The following is a 21,106-nucleotide window of genomic DNA, read 5'->3' on the forward strand; positions in this document are numbered from 1 at the left end:
AATGACAGAAGGTATCTGTCTGTCTGTCTGCCTCCTCCATGTGGGAATAGGGTAAGGGATGACAGAAGGAATCTACCTGTCTGTCTGCCTCCTCCATGTGGGAATAGGGTAAGGGTTGACAGAAGGTATCTGTCTGTCTGTCTGCCTCCTCCATGTGGGAATGACAGAAGGTATCTGTCTGTCTGTCTGCCTCCTCCATGTGGGGATGACAGAAGGTATCTGTCTGTCTGTCTGCCTCCTCCATGTGGGGATGACAGAAGGTATCTGCCTGTCTGTCTGCCTCCTCCATGTGGGGATGACAGAAGGTATCTGCCTGTCTGTCTGCCTCCTCCATGTGGGAATGACAGAAGGTATCTGTCTGTCTGCCTCCTCCATGTGGGAATGACAGAAGGTATCTGTCTGTCTGCCTCCTCCATGTGGGGATGACAGAAGGTATCTGTCTGTCTGTCTGTCTGCCTCCTCCATGTGGGGATGACAGAAGGTATCTGTCTGTCTGTCTGTCTGTCTGCCTCCTCCATGTGGGGATGACAGAAGGTATCTGCCTGTCTGTCTGCCTCCTCCATGTGGGAATGACAGAAGGTATCTGTCTGTCTGTCTGCCTCCTCCATGTGGGAATGACAGAAGGTATCTGTCTGTCTGTCTGCCTCCTCCATGTGGGGATGACAGAAGGTATCTGTCTGTCTGCCTCCTCCATGTGGGAATGACAGAAGGTATCTGTCTGTCTGTCTGCCTCCTCCATGTGGGGATGACTGAAGGTATCCGTCTGTCTGTCTCCTCCATGTGGGAATAGGGTAAGGGATGACAGAAGGAATCTACCTGTCTGTCTGCCTCCTCCATGTGGGAATAGGGTAAGGGTTGACAGAAGGTATCTGTCTGTCTGTCTGTCTGCCTCCTCCATGTGGGAATGACAGAAGGTATCTGTCTGTCTGTCTGCCTCCTCCATGTGGGAATAGGGTAAGGGATGACAGAAGGAATCTACCTGTCTGTCTGCCTCCTCCATGTGGGAATAGGGTAAGGGTTGACAGAAGGTATCTGTCTGTCTGTCTGCCTCCTCCATGTGGGAATGACAGAAGGTATCTGTCTGTCTGTCTGCCTCCTCCATGTGGGAATGACAGAAGGTATCTGTCTGTCTGTCTGCCTCCTCCATGTGGGGATGACAGAAGGTATCTGCCTGTCTGTCTGCCTCCTCCATGTGGGGATGACAGAAGGTATCTGCCTGTCTGTCTGCCTCCTCCATGTGGGAATGACAGAAGGTATCTGTCTGTCTGCCTCCTCCATGTGGGAATGACAGAAGGTATCTGTCTGTCTGCCTCCTCCATGTGGGGATGACAGAAGGTATCTGTCTGTCTGTCTGCCTCCTCCATGTGGGGATGACAGAAGGTATCTGCCTGTCTGTCTGCCTCCTCCATGTGGGGATGACAGAAGGTATCTGCCTGTCTGTCTGCCTCCTCCATGTGGGGATGACAGAAGGTATCTGCCTGTCTGTCTGCCTCCTCCATGTGGGAATGACAGAAGGTATCTGTCTGTCTGTCTGCCTCCTCCATGTGGGAATGACAGAAGGTATCTGTCTGTCTGTCTGCCTCCTCCATGTGGGAATGACAGAAGGTATCTGTCTGTCTGTCTGCCTCCTCCATGTGGGAATGACAGAAGGTATCTGTCTGTCTGTCTGCCTCCTCCATGTGGGGATGACAGAAGGTATCTGTCTGTCTGCCTCCTCCATGTGGGAATGACAGAAGGTATCTGCCTGTTTTCACTGGTGCAGAAAGGAAAGGAAATGGACAGGAAATATGTCTATATGGGTCGTGGATATACTGAACACACAAACGTAAAAGAAGTAGAGTGCTGACTGTGGCTGACTGTGGGTTACTGTGGCTGACTGTGGCCGACTGTGGGTATATATCTGTGGGTGACTGTGGGTATATATCTGTGGGTGACTGTGGGCGACTGTGGCTGACTGTGGGTATATATCTGTGGGTGACTGTGGGCGAATGTGGCTGACTGTGGGTATATATCTGTGGGCGACTGTGGGTATATATCTGTGGGCGACTGTGGCTGACTGTGGGTATATATCTGTGGGTGACTGTGGGCGACTGTGGCTGACTGTGGCTGACTGTGGGTATATATCTGTGGGCGACTGTGGGTATATATCTGTTGGTGACTGTGGGTATATATCTGTGGGCGACTGTGGGTGACTGTGGGCGACTGTGGCTGACTGTGGCTGACTGTGGGTATATATCTGTGGGCGACTGTGGGTATATATCTGTGGGCGACTGTGGCTGACTGTGGGTATATATCTGTGGGTGACTGTGGGCGACTGTGGCTGACTGTGGCTGACTGTGGGTATATATCTGTGGGCGACTGTGGCTGACTGTGGCTGACTGTGGCTGACTGTGGGTATATATCTGTGGGCGACTGTGGGTATATATCTGTGGGTGACTGTGGGTATATATCTGTGGGCGACTGTGGGTGACTGTGGGCGACTGTGGGTATATATCTGCATGGAACTGTGTGTCCTTAGGGATGCTACAACCAGGCAGTCATATTTTTCCTCAGTGTGTGTGTGTGTGTGAGCGTGCATGCAGCTGTGTGTGTGTGTGTGCGTGCATGTAGCTGTGTGTGTGTGTGTGCATGTAGCTGTGTGTGTGTGCGTGCGTGCTTGCGTGCGTGCGTGCGTGCGTGCGTGCGTGCGTGCGCGTGTGTGTGTGTGTGTGCGTGTGTGTGTGTGTGTGTGTGTGTGTGTGTGTGTGTGTGTGTGTGTGTGTGTGTGTGTGTGTGTGTGTGCGTCCTTACCGGTGGTGCAGCCAGCCAGCCGTACTTGTCCTCGGTACGGTTCATGTCCCGGTCAAAGTCATAGAGCTGTCTGTAACGGAGGTGGTCAGTGTCCAGCAGGTTGTACTGACGCCTGGCGTAGTGATAACTCTCATTATTACCCTTCCTAGGGAAGTCCAGCCACTCTGGGTGGCCGAACTCATTACCTGAAGAAAAAACACAAAATCATTATTTATTTATTTTAAAGAAGAAAAAAAATACACGTTTATTAGGGAATGTTTATCCATTTCTCTTTTTGTTACATTTAAATTAATGAGATATATATATAGCCATTCATTCTTGAAGAATATAATTTGGAAATGCCTCATGAGCTTATTTCAACAGTTTTACCCAAAATAGAGGCATTAACCCATTACAGTCTGTCTAAACTGGGGGAAGGGAGTTCTACTAGGCTGTATGTTTTCAAACCAAGGATCATTTTGATGTTTGATGTTGAATTTTAAGACCGCTTTAAGTATTTAAACAAATATATATATATATTTAATGAACAAAACGTTTGGCCTTACTACTACAGTATTAGCCAATAGAAACACATTGAATAACACGGTCCTTACTGCTATTAGCCAATAGAAACACATTGAATAACAGATAGACCTTACTACTACAGTATTAGCCAATAGAAACACATTGAATAACAGATAGACCTTACTACTACAGTATTAGCCAATAGAAACACATTGAATAACAGATAGACCTTACTACTACAGTATTAGCCAATAGAAACACATTGAATAACACGGTCCTTACTACTACAGTATTAGCCAATAGAAACACATTGAATAACAGATAGACCTTACTACTACAGTATTAGCCAATAGAAACACATTGAATAACAGATAGTCCTTACTACTACAGTATTAGCCAATAGAAACACATTGAATAACAGATAGACCTTACTACTACAGTATTAGCCAATAGAAACACATTGAATAACAGATAGACCTTACTACTACAGTATTAGCCAATAGAAACACATTGAATAACAGATAGACCTTACTACTACAGTATTAGCCAATAGAAACACATTGAATAACAGACAGTCCTTACTACTACAGTATAAGCCAATAGAAACACATTGAATAACAGACAGTCCTTACTGCTATTAGCCAATAGAAACACATTGAATAACAGATAGACCTTACTACTACAGTATTAGCCAATAGAAACACATTGAATAACAGATAGACCTTACTACTACAGTATTAGCCAATAGAAACACATTGAATAACAGATAGACCTTACTACTACAGTATTAGCCAATAGAAACACATTGAATAACAGATAGACCTTACTACTACAGTATTAGCCAATAGAAACACATTGAATAACAGATAGACCTTACTACTACAGTATTAGCCAATAGAAACACATTGAATAACAGATAGACCTTACTACTACAGTATTAGCCAATAGAAACACATTGAATAACAGATAGACCTTACTACTACAGTATTAGCCAATAGAAACACATTGAATAACAGATAGTCCTTACTACTACAGTATAAGCCAATAGAAACACATTGAATAACAGATAGACCTTACTACTACAGTATTAGCCAATAGAAACACATTGAATAACAGATAGTCCTTACTACTACAGTATTAGCCAATAGAAACACATTGAATAACAGATAGTCCTTACTACTACAGTATTAGCCAATAGAAACACATTGAATAACAGATAGTCCTTACTACTACAGTATTAGCCAATAGAAACACATTGAATAACAGATAGTCCTTACTACTACAGTATTAGCCAATAGAAACACATTGAATAACAGATAGACCTTACTACTACAGTATTAGCCAATAGAAACACATTGAATAACAGATAGTCCTTACTACTACAGTATTAGCCAATAGAAACACATTGAATAACAGATAGACCTTACTACTACAGTATTAGCCAATAGAAACACATTGAATAACACGGTCCTTACTGCTATTAGCCCATAGAACCACATTGAATAACAGATAGTCCTTACTACTACAGTATTAGCCAATAGAAACACATTGAATAACACGGTCCTTACTCCTATTAGCCCATAGAACCACATTGAATAACAGATAGTCCTTACTACTACAGTATAAGCCAATAGAAACACATTGAATAACACGGTCCTTACTGCTATTAGCCAATAGAAACACATTGAATAACAGATAGTCCTTACTACTACAGTATAAGCCAATAGAAACACATTGAATAACACGGTCCTTACTGCTATTAGCCCATAGAACCACATTGAATAACAGATAGTCCTTACTACTACAGTATAAGCCAATAGAAACACATTGAATAACACGGTCCTTACTGCTATTAGCCAATAGAAACACATTGAATAACAGAATCACTACATTGAACAACAGATAGTCCTTACTGCTATTAGCCAATAGAAACACATTGAATAACAGATAGACCTTACTGCTATTAGCCAATAGAAACACATTGAATAACAGATAGTCCTTACTGCTATTAGCCCATAGAAACACATTGAATAACAGATAGTCCTTACTGCTATTAGCCAATAGAAACACATTGAATAACAGATAGTCCTTACTGCTATTAGCCCATAGAAACACATTGAATAACAGATAGTCCTTACTGCTATTAGCCAATAGAAACACATTGAATAACAGATAGTCCTTACTGCTATTAGCCAATAGAAACACATTGAACAACACGGTCCTTACTGCTATTAGCCAATAGAAACACATTGAACAACACAGTCCTTACTGCTATTAGCCCATAGAAACACATTGAATAACAGATAGTCCTTACTGCTATTAGCCAATAGAAACACATTGAATAACAGATAGTCCTTACTGCTATTAGCCAATAGAAACACATTGAACAACACGGTCCTTACTGCTATTAGCCAATAGAAACACATTGAACAACACAGTCCTTACTGCTATTAGCCCATAGAAACACATTGAATAACAGATAGTCCTTACTGCTATTAGCCAATAGAAACACATTGAACAACACAGTCCTTACTGCTATTAGCCAATAGAAACACATTGAATAACAGATAGTCCTTACTGCTATTAGCCAATAGAAACACATTGAATAACAGATAGTCCTTACTGCTATTAGCCAATAGAAACACATTGAACAACAGATAGTCCTTACTGCTATTAGCCAATAGAAACACATTGAATAACAGATAGTCCTTACTGCTATTAGCCAATAGAAACACATTGAATAACAGATAGTCCTTACTGCTATTAGCCCATAGAAACACATTGAACAACAGATAATCCTTACTGCTATTAGCCCATAGAAACACATTGAATAACAGATAGTCCTTACTGCTATTAGCCAATAGAAACACATTGAATAACAGATAGTCCTTACTGCTATTAGCCCATAGAACCACATTGAATAACAGATAGTCCTTACTGCTATTAGCCAATAGAAACACATTGAATAACAGATAGTCCTTACTGCTATTAGCCAATAGAAACACATTGAATAACAGATAGTCCTTACTGCTATTAGCCAATAGAAACACATTGAATAACAGATAGCCCTTACTGCTATTAGCCAATAGAAACACATTGAATAACAGATAATCCTTACTGCTATTAGCCAATAGAAACACATTGAATAACAGATAATCCTTACTGCTATTAGCCAATAGAAACACATTGAATAACAGATAGTCCTTACTGCTATTAGCCAATAGAAACACATTGAATAACAGATAATCCTTACTGCTATTAGCCCATAGAACCACATTGAATAACAGATAATCCTTACTGCTATTAGCCCATAGAAACACATTGAACAACAGATAATCCTTACTGCTATTAGCCCATAGAAACACATTGAATAACAGATAGTCCTTACTGCTATTAGCCAATAGAAACACATTGAATAACAGATAATCCTTACTGCAGAGAGTCCACCAAATAATCTAAAAGGAAGTTTGTTCTGAAGTGTCTGTCCTACAGTGCATTCGGAAAGTATTCAGACCCCTGGACTTATTTACATAAGTATTCAGACCCCTGGACTTATTTACATAATTATTCAGACCCCTGGACTTATTTACATAAGTATGCAGACCCCTGGACTTATTTACATAAGTATTCAGACCCCTGGACTTATTTACATAATTATTCAGACCCCTGGACTTATTTACATAAGTATTCAGACCCCTGGACTTATTTACATAACGCTCTAACCACTAGGTTACATAATTATTCAGACCCCTGGACTTATTTACATAACGCTCTAACCACTAGGTTACATAATTATTCAGACCCTTTGACTTGACCTTTGACTTTTTCTGCATTTTATTACATTACATCTTTATTCTAAAATGGATTAAATTATATATATTTTTTCTCATCAATCTACACACAAAACCCCATAACGACCAAGTGAAAACAGGTTTTTAGAAATGTTTGCAAAAAAAAAAAACACTGTATTTACGTAAGTATTCAGACCCTTTGCAATGAGATGTGAAAGTGAGCTCAGGTGCATCCTGTTTCTATTGGTCATCCTTTGTTTGATTGGAGTTCACCCGTGGTAAATTCAATTGATTGGACATGATTTGGAAAGACACAAACCTGTCCATATAAGGTCCCACAGTTGACAGTGCATGTCAGAGCAAAAACCAAGCCATGAGGTCAAAGGAATTGTCTGTAGAGCTCTGAGACAGGATTGTGTCGAGGGGGGGGAAGTGAACCCCCAAAACTTCTGCAGCATTGAACACAGTGACCTCCATCATTCTTAAATGGAAGACGTTTGGAACCACAAAGACCCGGTCAAACTGAGCAATCGGGGGAGAAGAGCCTTCGTTAGGAAGGTGACCAAGAACCCAATGGTCACTCTGACAAAGCTCCAGAGTTCCCCTGTGAAGATGGGAGAACCTTCCAGAAAGACAATCACCTCTGCAGCACTCAACCAATCAGGCCTTTATCGTAATGTACAGACTGAAGCCACTCTTCAGTAAAAGGCACATGATAGCCCGCTTGGAGTTTGCCAAAAGGCACCTAAAGGACTCTCAGACCATGAGAAACAAGCGAAATGCTTGTGCTTCTAGTTCTGACAGTTGCAGTAATATCTAACAAGGAATCTAACAATACCACAACAACTACCTTATACACACAAATCTAAAGGGATGGAATAAGAATATGTACATATAAATATATGGATGAGTGATGACCGAGCGACATAGGCAAGATGCAATAGATGGTATAGAGTACAGTATATACACATGAGATGAGTAATGTAAGATATGTAAACATGATTAAAATGGCATTATTTAAAGTGACTAGTGATCCATTTATTAAAGTGGCTAATGATTGAGTCTGTATGTAGGCAACAGCCTCTCTGTGTTAGTGGTGGCTGTTTAACAGTCTGATAGCCTTGAGATAGAAGCTGTTTTTCAGTCTCTCTGTCCCAGCTTTGATGCACCTGTACTGACCTCGCCTTCTGGATGATAGCGGGGTGAACAGGCAGTGGCTCGGGTGGTTGCTGTCCTTGATGATCTTTATGGCCTTCCTGTGACATCGGGTGGTGTAGGTGTCCTGGAGGGCAGGTAGTTTGCCCCCGGTGATGCGTTGTGCAGACCTCACTACCCTCTGGAGAGCCTTACGGTTGTGGGCGGAGCAGTTGCCGTACCAGGCGGTGATACAGCCCGACAGGATGCTCTCGATTGTGCATCTGTAGAAGTTTGTGAGTGCTTTTGGTGACAAGCCGAATTTCTTCAGCCTCCTGAGGTTGAAGAGGCGCTGCTGCGCCTTCTTCACGATGCTGTCTGTGTGGGTGGACCAATTCAGTTTGTCTGTGATGTGTACGCCGAGGAACTTAAAACTTACTACCCTCTCCACTACTGTTCCATCGATGTGGATAGGGGGGTGTTCCCTCTGCTGTTTCCTGAAGTCCACAATCATCTCCTTAGTTTTGTTGACTTTGAGTGTGAGGTTATTTTCCTGACACCACACTCCGAGGGCCCTCACCTCCTCCCTGTAGGCCGTCTCGTCGTTGTTGGTAATCAAGCCCACTACTGTTGTGTCATCTGCAAACTTGGTGATTGAGGCGAGTGTGGCCACGCAGTCATGGGTGAACAGGAAGTACAGGAGAGGGCTGAGCACACACCCTTGTGGTGCCCCAGTGTTGAGGTTCAGCGAAGTGGAGATGTTGTTTCCTGCCTTCACCACCTGGTGGCGGCCCGTCAGAAAGTCCAGGACACAATTACATAGGGAGGGGGTGGAGACCCAGGGGCTTAAGCTTAAAGATGAGCTTGGAGGGTACTATAGTGTTGAATGCTGAGCTGTAGTCGATGAACAACATTCTTACATAGGTATTCCTCTTGTCCAGATGGGATAGGGCAGTGTACAGTGTGATGGCGATCACATCGTCTGTGGACCTATTGGGGCGGTAAGCAAACTGAAGTGGGCCTAGGGTGTCAGGTAAGGTAGAGGTGATAAGATCCTTGACTGGTCTCTCAAAGCACTTCATGATGACAGAAGTGAGTGCTACGTGGAGTACTTTAGTTCAGTTATCTTTGATCGTTTGGTACGGGAACAATGGTGGCCACCTTGAAGCATGTGGGGACAGCAGACTGGGAAGTGAATGGGTAGGAGGAGAAAGGGTTAAATAACAGTGCTGGTGTGAATGTATGTTGTCTGATGCAGTTGTATTGACCCAATGTGCAAATATACTGAGGACGCGGCTAGGGAAAGAAGAAGGTGTTTAGTTTGTCTGGAAGCCTGACGCAGCTAGGGAAAGAAGAAGGTATTTCGTTTGTCTGGGATGCCGTTGGGCCAGATGCCTTGCGAGGGCTAACACGTTTAAATGTCTTACTCACATTGGCCACGGAGAAGGAGAGGGGGAGCCCCTGTTCATATTCCCGACATCTTTCCCACATCTTGAATGCGGTGGTTTGCGCTTTCAGTTCTGCACGAATGCCGCCATCTATCCACGGTTTCTGGTTGGGGTAAGTTTTAATAGTTACAGTGGATACAACATCTCCAATGCAATCCTTATAAACTCACTCCCCGAGTCAGCGAATAAATCAGTGTTATTTTCTGAGGCTTCCCTGAACATTTCCCAGTCCGTGTGATCAAAACAATCTTGAAGCTTGGATTCCGATTGGTCAGACCAGCGTTGAATGGTTCTAGTCACGGCTACATCCTGTTAGAGTTTTTGCCTATAGGATGGTAGGAGCAAGATGGAGTCATGGTCGGATTTGCTGAATGGAGGGCGGGGGAGGGCCTTGCATGCATAGCGGAAGTTAGAGTAGCAGTGATCCAGTGTATTGCCCATGCAGGTGTTACAGTCAATGTGCTGGTAGAAATTAGGTAGCCTCAAATTAGCCTTGGTAAAATCCCCAGCGACAATAAACGTAGCCTCGGGATATATGGTTTACATAGAGTCCAGTGAAGTTCTTTCAGGGCCGCTGAGGTATCTTCTTGGGGGGGAAATACACGGCTGAATGCTCTTGGGAGAAAATGTGGTCGGCATTTGAGGATGCTCTTGGGATGCCTCATGGTCTGACAAAACACCACTCTAGCTCTGACACTTTTCCCCCTCAGATGAGGAAGTGCGACATTGGATTGAGACACATCCAATGCAACAACAAAAAAAAAGATATCTCGAGCGTAAACTGACAGATTTTTTTATGGGGATATTTGTATTATGCTAATTAGATTTCTGCGGAGGCGAGGACATCGACCGCAGGGGGATTTAACCACCATTTACCCTCTCATAAACCAATATAATTAGTTTGTATCTATTCGAAGGAATCATCATTAAATACATATGTAAAAAATGGATTCCACCTATATTCACCCAAGAAAAAAGTATATTTTTCAATAGAGACACATAATTAATCAACGTTTAATCCACTATTAAATACTACTGCTGTAGGGTAGCGGCAGGGTAGCCTAGTGGTTAGAGTGTAGAGGCGGCAGGGTAGCCTAGTGGTTAGAGTGTAGAGGCGGCAGGGTAGCCTAGTGGTTAGAGTGTTGGACTAGGAACCGGAAGGTTGCAAGTTCAAACCCCCGAGCTGACAAGGTACAAATCTGTTGTTCTACCCCTGAACAAGGCAGTTCCTAGGCCGTCATTGAAAATAAGAATTTGTTCTTAACTGACTTCCCTAGTTAAATAAAGGTTAAATAAAAAATTAAAATACTCGAATCCGAAGTTAATTTAATTTTTAATTTAATTTCCAGTTGTACATCAAAACAACACAAAGTTCACAGGGGGCCCGAGGCCCGAGGCCACCGCGGCCCGAGGCCACCGAGGCCCCCCTTTTTATCAAGGTAACACGATTTAACGTTGAACAACAGTGTTGATGACAAACTAAGACAAAACTCTCACAAGTTGTCCTCCCTTAACGTGCCCTCACCAGCATCCCCAGAATGATGCCCTCTTTCATGCAGAAACCACATCAAAGCTGCGGAACCAAAAGGAATCTATTATCTCCATAAAAGACAGTCAGGGGGAGCTACTGCACAAACCAACTCCCTGAGCTTTCATTGCAGCCTCAGAGTTTTCCTGCTCCCGATGTAAGTTATGCAGAATTAATTCAGCAGGATATTTATAACATTTGTTCATAATGGAGAGTTAGAAACAGTTTGAAACTTTCAGATGATTCCGAGGAAAGAAAGAGGAGACTACGTTCCAAATTGCGCACTATTCCCTACACAGAGCGAACCATATGGGAAGGAGTAAAAAGTAGTGCACCAAATAGGGAATAGGGTACCATTGTTTGACACAGCAACAGAAACTCATTGGTGGAGATCATCTTCTAAATCCATTTTTCATGAATAACTTCCTGTTTCTTAAAGAATTAGAACAGACTGAGAACAGAGTAGGTAGAGGGAGGAAGAGAGGACATACACCGAGGGAGAGGAGGAGGAGGAGAGGGAGAGGAGGAGGAGAGGACAGACAATGAGTGAGAGGAGGAGGAGGGGAGGGGAGAGGAGGAGGAGAGGACAGACACAGAGGGAGAGGAGGAGAGGGAGAGGGAGAGGAGGAGGAGAGGACAGACACAGAAAGAGAGGAGGAGGAGGAGAGGAGAGGGAGGGGAGAAGGAGAGGACATACACAGAGGGAGAGGAGGAGGAGGAAATAGGAGGGAGAGGAGGAGGAGGTGAGTGAGAAGGAGAGGACATACACAGAGGGAGAGGAGGAGGAGGAAGTGAGAGGGAGAGGAGAAGGAGGAGGTGACAGAGAAGGAGAGGACACACAGAGGGAAAGGAGGAGGAGGAGGAGAGGCGAGACGGGGCAGGGTGGAGAAGAGGAGAGACAGCAGGAGAGGAGGTGAGGGAGAGGAGGAGGAGGAGGAGAGGACAGACACAGAGGGAGAGGGGAGGAGAGGTGAGACAGGGCAAGGTGAGGAAGAGGAGAGACAGCAGGAGAGGAGGTGAGGGAGAGGACAGACACAGAGGGAGAGGAGGAGGAGGAGGAGAGGACAGACACAGAGGGAGAGGAGGAGGAGAGGTGAGACAGGGCAAGGTGGAGAAGAGAAGAGACAGCAGGAGAGCAGGTGGTGAGGGAGAGGACAGACACAGAGGGAGAGGAGGACGAGGAGGAGAGGACAGACACAAAGGGAGAGGGGAGGAGAGGTGAGACAGGGCAAGGTGAGGAAGAGGAGAGACAGCAGGAGAGGAGGTGGTGAGGGAGAGGACAGACACAGAGGGAGAGGGGAGGAGAGGTGAGACAGGGCAAGGTGGAGAAGAGGAGAGACAGCAGGAGAGGAGGTGGTGAGGGAGAGGACAGACACAGAGGAGGAGGAGAGACAGGCGCAATGTGTAGAAGAGGAGATAGAGGGAGAGGAGAGAGGAGGGAGAGGAGAGGAGAGAGGAAAGAAAGAGGGAGATGAGACAGAGGAAGAGGAGAAACAGAAGGAGAGGAGGAGAAGAGGAGAGAGATGAGGAGAGAGATGAGGAGACAGAGGGAGAGGAGGAGAGACAGGGAGAGGAGAAACAACAGAGGGAGATGACGAGAAGAGGAGAGGGGGGAGAGGAGAAGGAGAGGAGACATGGGGAGTTGAGGAGGAGAGGAGACAGGGGGAGATGAGGAAGAGAGGAGACAGAGGGAGAGGAGGAGGAGGAGCGAGGGAGGGAGAGGAGGAGGAGAATGGAAGAGAGGGGAGATGATGAGGAGAGGAGACAGGGAGGAGGAGGAGGAGAAGAAACAACAGGAAGGAGGTAGAGACTAGACAGGGTTAGAAACAGAGTGGAATGGCGTGTCTGAATCAATGAAAGCCTGTGTAACTGTATGGAACAACAGCAGCGCCAGGCGACCAGGCAGCCTGTCTGTCAGCCAGAGTGATGAGATAATGAATCCGTCATCCGACGGCAAGACAACATCATAAAACAACCGTTGCCATAATTGAATTCCAGGAAGGAAAGAAACATGTTGACAAGAGGAGGAGGAGGAGGGAGGAGGAGGCATGAACATATAACTGAATCTAGTTGTTTATTCAGTAAAGATGGAAGAGAAGAAAGAGAGAGAGGAGGGGGGGGGGGTAAAAAAGAGAGAGCAGGAGAGAGAATATAGGGGGGGCGGGGGGTAATAAAGAGAGAGAGGAGAGAGTGGTGGTCTTGCCTGTGGGGAATGGACAGCCAGTTCTAATGAAATACATTAGCTACCTGTTACAGAAGGTACGAAATAATACTGCCAACCACACACACACACGCGCACACACACACGCACGCGCACACACACACACACACACGCACACGCGCACGCACACACACGCACGCGCGCACACACACACACACACGCACACACACGCATGCACACACACACACACACGCACACACACACAATTGTCTTTCCCTGTCACACCATCTCTCTACACTAATAACAATCCTCCCACACTGCACAGAAACAGGACAGAAAAAGAGACAATGCCAATCAAAAGGAAGAAGCTCGGTATATTCTCTATATATTCAACAGTCCTCTCTGTACAACATACTCCACAGAGAGGACTGTTGTGCAGAGAGGACTGTTGTGCAGAGAGAACTGTTGTGCACAGAGAGGACTGTTGTGCACAGAGAGGACTGTTGTGCACAGAGAGGACTGTTGTGCACAGAGAGGACTGTTGTGCACAGAGAGGACTGTAGTGCACAGAGATGACTGTAGTGCACAGAGATGACTGTAGTGCACAGAGAGGACTTGTGTACAGAGAGGACTTGTGTACAGAGAGGACTTGTGCACAGAGAGGACTGTTGTGCACAGAGAGGACTGTTGTGTACAGAGAGGACTGTTGTGCACAGAGAGGACTGTTGTGCACAGAGAGGACTGTTGTGCACAGAGAGGACTGTTGTGCACAGAGAGGACTGTTGTGCACAGAGAGGACTGTTGTGCACAGAGAGGACTGTTGTGCACAGAGAGGACTGTTGTGCACAGAGATGACTGTTGTGTACAGAGAGGACTGTTGTGTACAGAGAGGACTGTTGTGTACAGAGAGGACTTGTGTACAGAGAGGACTTGTGTACAGAGAGGACTGTTGTGTACAGAGAGGACTGTAGTGCACAGAGAGGACTGTAGTGCACAGAGAGGACTGTTGTGTACAGAGAGGACTGTAGTGCACAGAGAGGACTGTTGTGCACAGAGAGGACGCACAGAGAGGACTGTTGTGCACAGAGAGGACTGTTGTGCACAGAGAGGACTGTTGTGCACAGAGAGGACTGTTGTGCACAGAGAGGACTGTTGTGCACAGAGAAGACTGTTGTGTACAGAGAGGACTGTTGTGTACAGAGAGGACTGTTGTGCACAGAGAGGACTGTTGTGCACAGAGAGGACTGTTGTGCACAGAGAGGACTGTTGTGTACAGAGGACTGTTGTGTACAGAGAGGACTTGTGTACAGAGAGGACTGTTGTGTACAGAGAGGACTGTAGTGCACAGAGAGGACTGTTGTGCACAGAGAGGACTGTAGTGCACAGAGAGGACTGTTGTGCACAGAGAGGACTGTTGTGCACAGAGAGGACTGTTGTGCACAGAGAGGACTGTTGTGCACAGAGAGGACTGTTGTGCACAGAGAGGACTGTTGTGCACAGAGAGGACTGTTGTGCACAGAGAGGACTGTTGTGCACAGAGAGGACTGTTGTGCACAGAGAGGACTGTTGTGCACAGAGAGGACTGTTGTGCACAGAGAGGACTGTAGTGCACAGAGAGGACTGTTGTGCACAGAGAGGACTGTTGTGCACAGAGAGGACTGTTGTGCACAGAGAGGACTGTAGTGTACAGAGAGGACTGTTGTGCACAGAGAGGACTGTTGTGCACAGAGAGGACTGTTGTGTACAGAGAGGACTGTAGTGTACAGATATGACTGTTGTGCACAGAGAGGACTGTTGTGTACAGAGAGGACTGTTGTGTACAGAGAGGACTGTTGTGCACAGAGAGGACTGTAGTGTACAGAGAGGACTGTTGTGCACAGAGAGGACTGTTGTGCACAGAGAGGACTGTTGTGTACAGAGAGGACTGTTGTGCACAGAGAGGACTGTTGTGCACAGAGAGGACTGTTGTGCACAGAGAGGACTGTTGTGTACAGAGAGGACTGTTGTGCACAGAGAGGACTGTTGTGTACAGAGAGGACTGTTGTGTACAGAGAGGACTGTTGTGCACAGAGAGGACTGTTGTGTACAGAGAGGACTGTAGTGTACAGAGAGGACTGTAGTGTACAGAGAGGACTGTTGTGTACAGAGAGGACTGTTGTGTACAGAGAGGACTGTTGTGTACAGAGAGGACTGTTGTGCACAGAGAGGACTGTTGTGCACAGAGAGGACTGTTGTGCACAGAGAGGACTGTTGTGCACAGAGAGGACTGTTGTGCACAGAGAGGACTGTTGTGCACAGAGAGGACTGTTGTGCACAGAGAGGACTGTTGTGCACAGAGAGGACTGTTGTGCACAGAGAGGACTGTTGTGCAGAAAGCTAACATCTTAGTACCTTTCAAAACCAACTGTCATTATTGCAGAAATTTGAGCAGCAATAAGGTAACGTTAATAGTAAAGTGCTAATATGTTTTCCTGTGAATAGCAGCTCTACAGTCCTATAATATGTTTCCCTGTGAATAGCAGCTCTACAGTCCTATAATATGTTTTCCTGTGAATAGCAGCTCTACAGTCCTATAATATGAAGACTTGTATGAGTCCAAAACGGCACCCTAGTCCCTACATAGACAGGGACTCGCATTACTTTAGACCAGGCGCCATATGGAATAGGGTGCCTTTTGGGACCTCAAGCCCTCGTCTTTGTGCTTCCTGTACTGTAAATAACAGCTTCTAGCTGGTGGCTACTTGACTTTGGATTAAACCTGTTATAAACCACAGAATGTATTGTATGAATGTGGCTGTGAATATTATATCATAGAATATAGTATACGCAAGAGGATTGTGGTTTGTGTGTGTGTGTGTGTCAGAGGATTGTGCTGTGATACAATAGAATAGACAGTCATGGCACAGCTACCCAGTCACCAACCTGGGAAGGGAACTGGGCCCCTGAGGCAGTAAGAGAGGCAGTCAACATGTGTAGGAAACACATTCCTTATCACACACACACACACACACACACACACACACACACACACACACACACACACACACACACACACACACACACACACACAAGCTGGTGCACGAGAACTCAGGACCTGACGTGGTCTGCCTGTTAATCTGTGCAGGTGACATGGGGCGGCAGTGGGTGTGTGTGTGTTATGTGTGTGTGTGTGTGTGTTATGTGTGTGTGTGAGCCTGTGTGAGATGGCAGAGAAAGATAAACACCCATGCATTGATAAACACTTCAAAACGAGATGTGCTTCATTAAGTGTATAAATGAACCGCTGCTAATCTCCTCCTCTCCTGTTATTCTGCTTCCTAATTAAAGCGAAGTAGAGATGCTGGATAGCCAAATGAAGTCCCTGAGTCCCTGTCTCTGGGGAAAGACAGTCTTTGGCTTTTTATTAATGCGACACATCAATTTACAACTCTGTTGGTGTGTCTCAGTGTCAGTCTGTCCACTTTCAATAATATATAGATATATAAAATAAAACCAAACAAGCACAGCCACACAACACACAAATCAATTTAAACTATTATGTCACGTACAGGTAAACAACAGATGTAGACTAACAGTGAAACTTACACACAGTGTAAGAGTCCGGTCTGCATTCATTAATCACTATGGTAATCACCCTTCTCCATTACACAGGTCTAACACACCTGTCTCCATTACACAGGTCTAACACACCTGTCTCCATTACACAGGTCTAACACACCCGTCTCCATTACACAGGTCTAACACACCCGTCTCCATTACACAGGTCTAACACACCCGTCTCCATTACACAGGTCTAACACACCTGTCTCCATTACACAGGTCTAACACACCTGTCTCCATTACACAGGTCTAACACACCTAACACACCTGTCTCCATTACACAGGTCTAACACACCTAACACACCTGTCTCCATTACACAGGTCTAACACACCTGTCTCCATTACACAGGTCTAACACACCTAACACACCTGTCTCCATTACACAGGTCTAACACACCTGTCTCCATTACACAGGTCTAACACACCTGTCTCCATTACACAGGTCTAACACACCTGTCTCCATTACACAGGTCTAACACACCTGTCTCCATTACACAGGTCTAACACACCTGTCTCCATTACACAGGTCTAACACACCTGTCTCCATTACACAGGTCTAACACACCTGTCTCCATTACACAGGTCTAACACACCTAACACACCTGTCTCCATTACACAGGTCTAACACACCTGTCTCCATTACACAGGTCTAACACACTGTCTCCATTACACAGGTCTAACACACCTGTCTCCATTACACAGGTCTAACACACCTGTCTCCATTACACAGGTCTAACACACCTGTCTCCATTACACAGGTCTAACACACCTGTCTCCATTACACAGGTCTAACACACCTGTCTCCATTACACAGGTCTAACACACCTGTCTCCATTACACAGGTCTAACACACCTGTCTCCATTACACAGGTCTAACACACCTGTCTCCATTACACAGGTCTAACACACCTGTCTCCATTACACAGGTCTAACACACCTGTCTCCATTACACAGGTCTAACACACCTGTCTCCATTACACAGGTCTAACACACCTGTCTCCATTACACAGGTCTAACACACCCGTCTCCATTACACAGGTCTAACACACCCGTCTCCATTACACAGGGTCTAACACAACCGTCTCCATTACACAGGTCTAACACACCTGTCTCCATTACACAGGTCTAACACACCTGTCTCCATTACACAGGTCTAACACACCTAACACACCTGTCTCCATTACACAGGTCTAACACACCTAACACACCTGTCTCCATTACACAGGTCTAACACACCTGTCTCCATTACACAGGTCTAACACACCTAACACACCTGTCTCCATTACACAGGTCTAACACACCTGTCTCCATTACACAGGTCTAACACACCTGTCTCCATTACACAGGTCTAACACACCTGTCTCCATTACACAGGTCTAACACACCTGTCTCCATTACACAGGTCTAACACACCTGTCTCCATTACACAGGTCTAACACACCTGTCTCCATTACACAGGTCTAACACACCTGTCTCCATTACACAGGTCTAACACACCTAACACACCTGTCTCCATTACACAGGTCTCAACACACAGGTCTAACACACCTGTCTCCATTACACAGGTCTAACACACCTGTCTCCATTACACAGGTCTAACACACCTGTCTCCATTACACAGGTCTAACACACCTGTCTCCATTACACAGGTCTAACACACCTGTCTCCATTACACAGGTCTAACACACCTGTCTCCATTACACAGGTCTAACACACCTGTCTCCATTACACAGGTCTAAACACACCTGTCTCCATTACACAGGTCTAACACACCTGTCTCCATTACACAGGTCTAACACACCTGTCTCCATTACACAGGTCTAACACACCTGTCTCCATTACACAGGTCTACACACCTGTCTCCATTACACAGGTCTAACACACCTGTCTCCATTACACAGGGTCTAACACACCTGTCTCCATTACACAGGTCTAACACACCTGTCTCCATTACACAGGTCTAACACACCCGTCTCCATTACACAGGTCTAACACACCCGTCTCCATTACACAGGTCTAACACACCCGGCTCCATTACACAGGTCTAACACACCCGTCTCCATTACACAGGTCTAACACACCCGTCTCCATTACACAGGTCTAACACACCTGTCTCCATTACACAGGTCTAACACACCTGGTCTCCATTACACAGGTCTAACACACCTGTCTCCATTACACAGGTCTAACACTCCATTAACACACCTGTCTCCATTACACAGGTCTAACACACCTAACACACCTGTCTCCATTACACAGGTCTAACACACCTAACACACCTGTCTCCATTACACAGGTCTAACACACCTAACACACCTGTCTCCATTACACAGGTCTAACACACCTAACACACCTGTCTCCATTACACAGGTCTAACACACCTGTCTCCATTACACAGGTCTAACACACCCGTCTCCATTACACAGGTCTAACACACCTGTCTCCATTACACAGGTCTAACACACCTGTCTCCATTACACAGGTCTAACACACCTGTCTCCATTACACAGGTCTAACACACCTGTCTCCATTACACAGGTCTAACACACCTGTCTCCACAGTCACACATGAGGGATTCTCACAACACTGCAGAAATAAAACATCATTTGCGTCTCCTATTCTAGCTGGCTGAAAGCTATTTATGACCAGTGTTGGGGTCGTTACTCAATTTAAAACACATATATATATATATAGCCCATTACTCGCAACTCAATCAATGTAAACACCGTCAACGTTGTGGTAGTTAGGCACATACAGTCATCTAAAGAGGTCAGGATGAGGTAGACCTACAGTCATCTAAAGAGGTCAGGATGAGGTAGACCTACAGTCATCTAAAGAGGTCAGGATGAGGTAGACCTACAGTCATCTACAGTGGTCAGGATGGAGGTAGACCTACAGTCATCTACAGTGTCAGGATGAGGTAGACTACAGTCATCTACAGTGGTCAGGATGAGGTAGACCGTACAGTCATCTACAGTGGTCAGGATGAGGTAGAGCTACAGTCATCTACAGTGGTCAGGATGAGGTAGACCTACAGTCATCTACAGTGGTCAGGATGAGGTAGACCTACAGTCATCTACAGTGGTCAGGATGAGGTAGACCTACAGTCATCTACAGTGGTCAGGATGAGGTAGACCTACAGTCATTCTACAGTGGTCAGGATGAGGTAGACCTACAGTCTTCTACATGGGTCAGGATGAGGTAGACCTACAGTATCTAAAGAGGTCAGGATGAGGTAGACCTACAGTCATCTACAGTGGTCAGGATGAAGTAGACCTACAGTCATCTACAGTGGTCAGGATGAGGTAGACCTACAGTCATCTACAGTGGTCAGGATGAGGTAGACCTACAGTCATCTACAGTGGTCAGGATGAGGTAGACCTACAGTCATCTACAGTGGTCAGGATGAGTAGACCTACAGTCATCTACAGTGGTCAGGATGAGGTAGACCTACAGTCATCTACAGTGGTCAGGATGAGGTAGACCTACAGTCATCTACAGTGGTCAGGATGAGGTAGACCTACAGTCATCTACAGTGGTCAGGATGAGGTAGACCTACAGTCATCTACAGTGGTCAGGATGAGGTAGACCTACAGTCATCTAAAGAGGTCAGGATGAGGTAGACCTACAGTCATCTAAAGAGGTCAGGATGAGGTAGACCTACAGTCATCTAAAGAGGTCAGGATGAGGTAGACCTACAGTCATCTACAGTGGTCAGGATGAGGTAGACCTACAGTCATCTACAGTGGTCAGGATGAGGTAGACCTACAGTCATCTACAGTGGTCAGGATGAGGTAGACCTACAGTCATCTACAGTGGTCAGGATGAGGTAGACCTACAGTCATCTACAGTGGTCAGGATGAGGTAGACCTACAGTCATCTACAGTGGTCAGGATGAGGTAGACCTACAGTCATCTACAGTGGTCAGGATGAGGTAGACCTACAGTCATCTACAGTGGTCAGGATGAGGTAGACCTACAGTCATCTACAGTGGTCAGGATGAGGTAGACCTACAGTCATCTACAGTGGTCAGGATAGACCCTTACATCATCGAGCAGTGGTTCAGGATGCAGGTAACCTACAGTCCATCTACAGTGGGTCAGGATGAGGTATAGCCTACAGTCATCGTACAGTGGTCAGGATGAGGTAG

At 45.6% G+C, this 21,106-nt stretch overlaps 1 protein-coding gene across 1 annotated transcript in view; it reads right to left on the reverse strand.

Annotated features, from left to right (window-relative positions):
• gbe1b (glucan (1,4-alpha-), branching enzyme 1b) overlaps positions 1-21,106 on the reverse strand; it is a 275,869-nt gene that overhangs the window by 65,415 nt on the left and 189,348 nt on the right. The window contains exon 13 of the mRNA XM_031791268.1: positions 2,791-2,975. Coding sequence (XP_031647128.1) covers positions 2,791-2,975 — 185 coding nt within the window. The remainder of the gene's footprint in view (positions 1-2,790; positions 2,976-21,106) is intronic.

Source organism: Oncorhynchus kisutch, linkage group LG15 (genome assembly GCF_002021735.2).
Source record: "Oncorhynchus kisutch isolate 150728-3 linkage group LG15, Okis_V2, whole genome shotgun sequence".
Classification (NCBI taxonomy): Eukaryota; Metazoa; Chordata; class Actinopteri; order Salmoniformes; family Salmonidae; genus Oncorhynchus; species Oncorhynchus kisutch.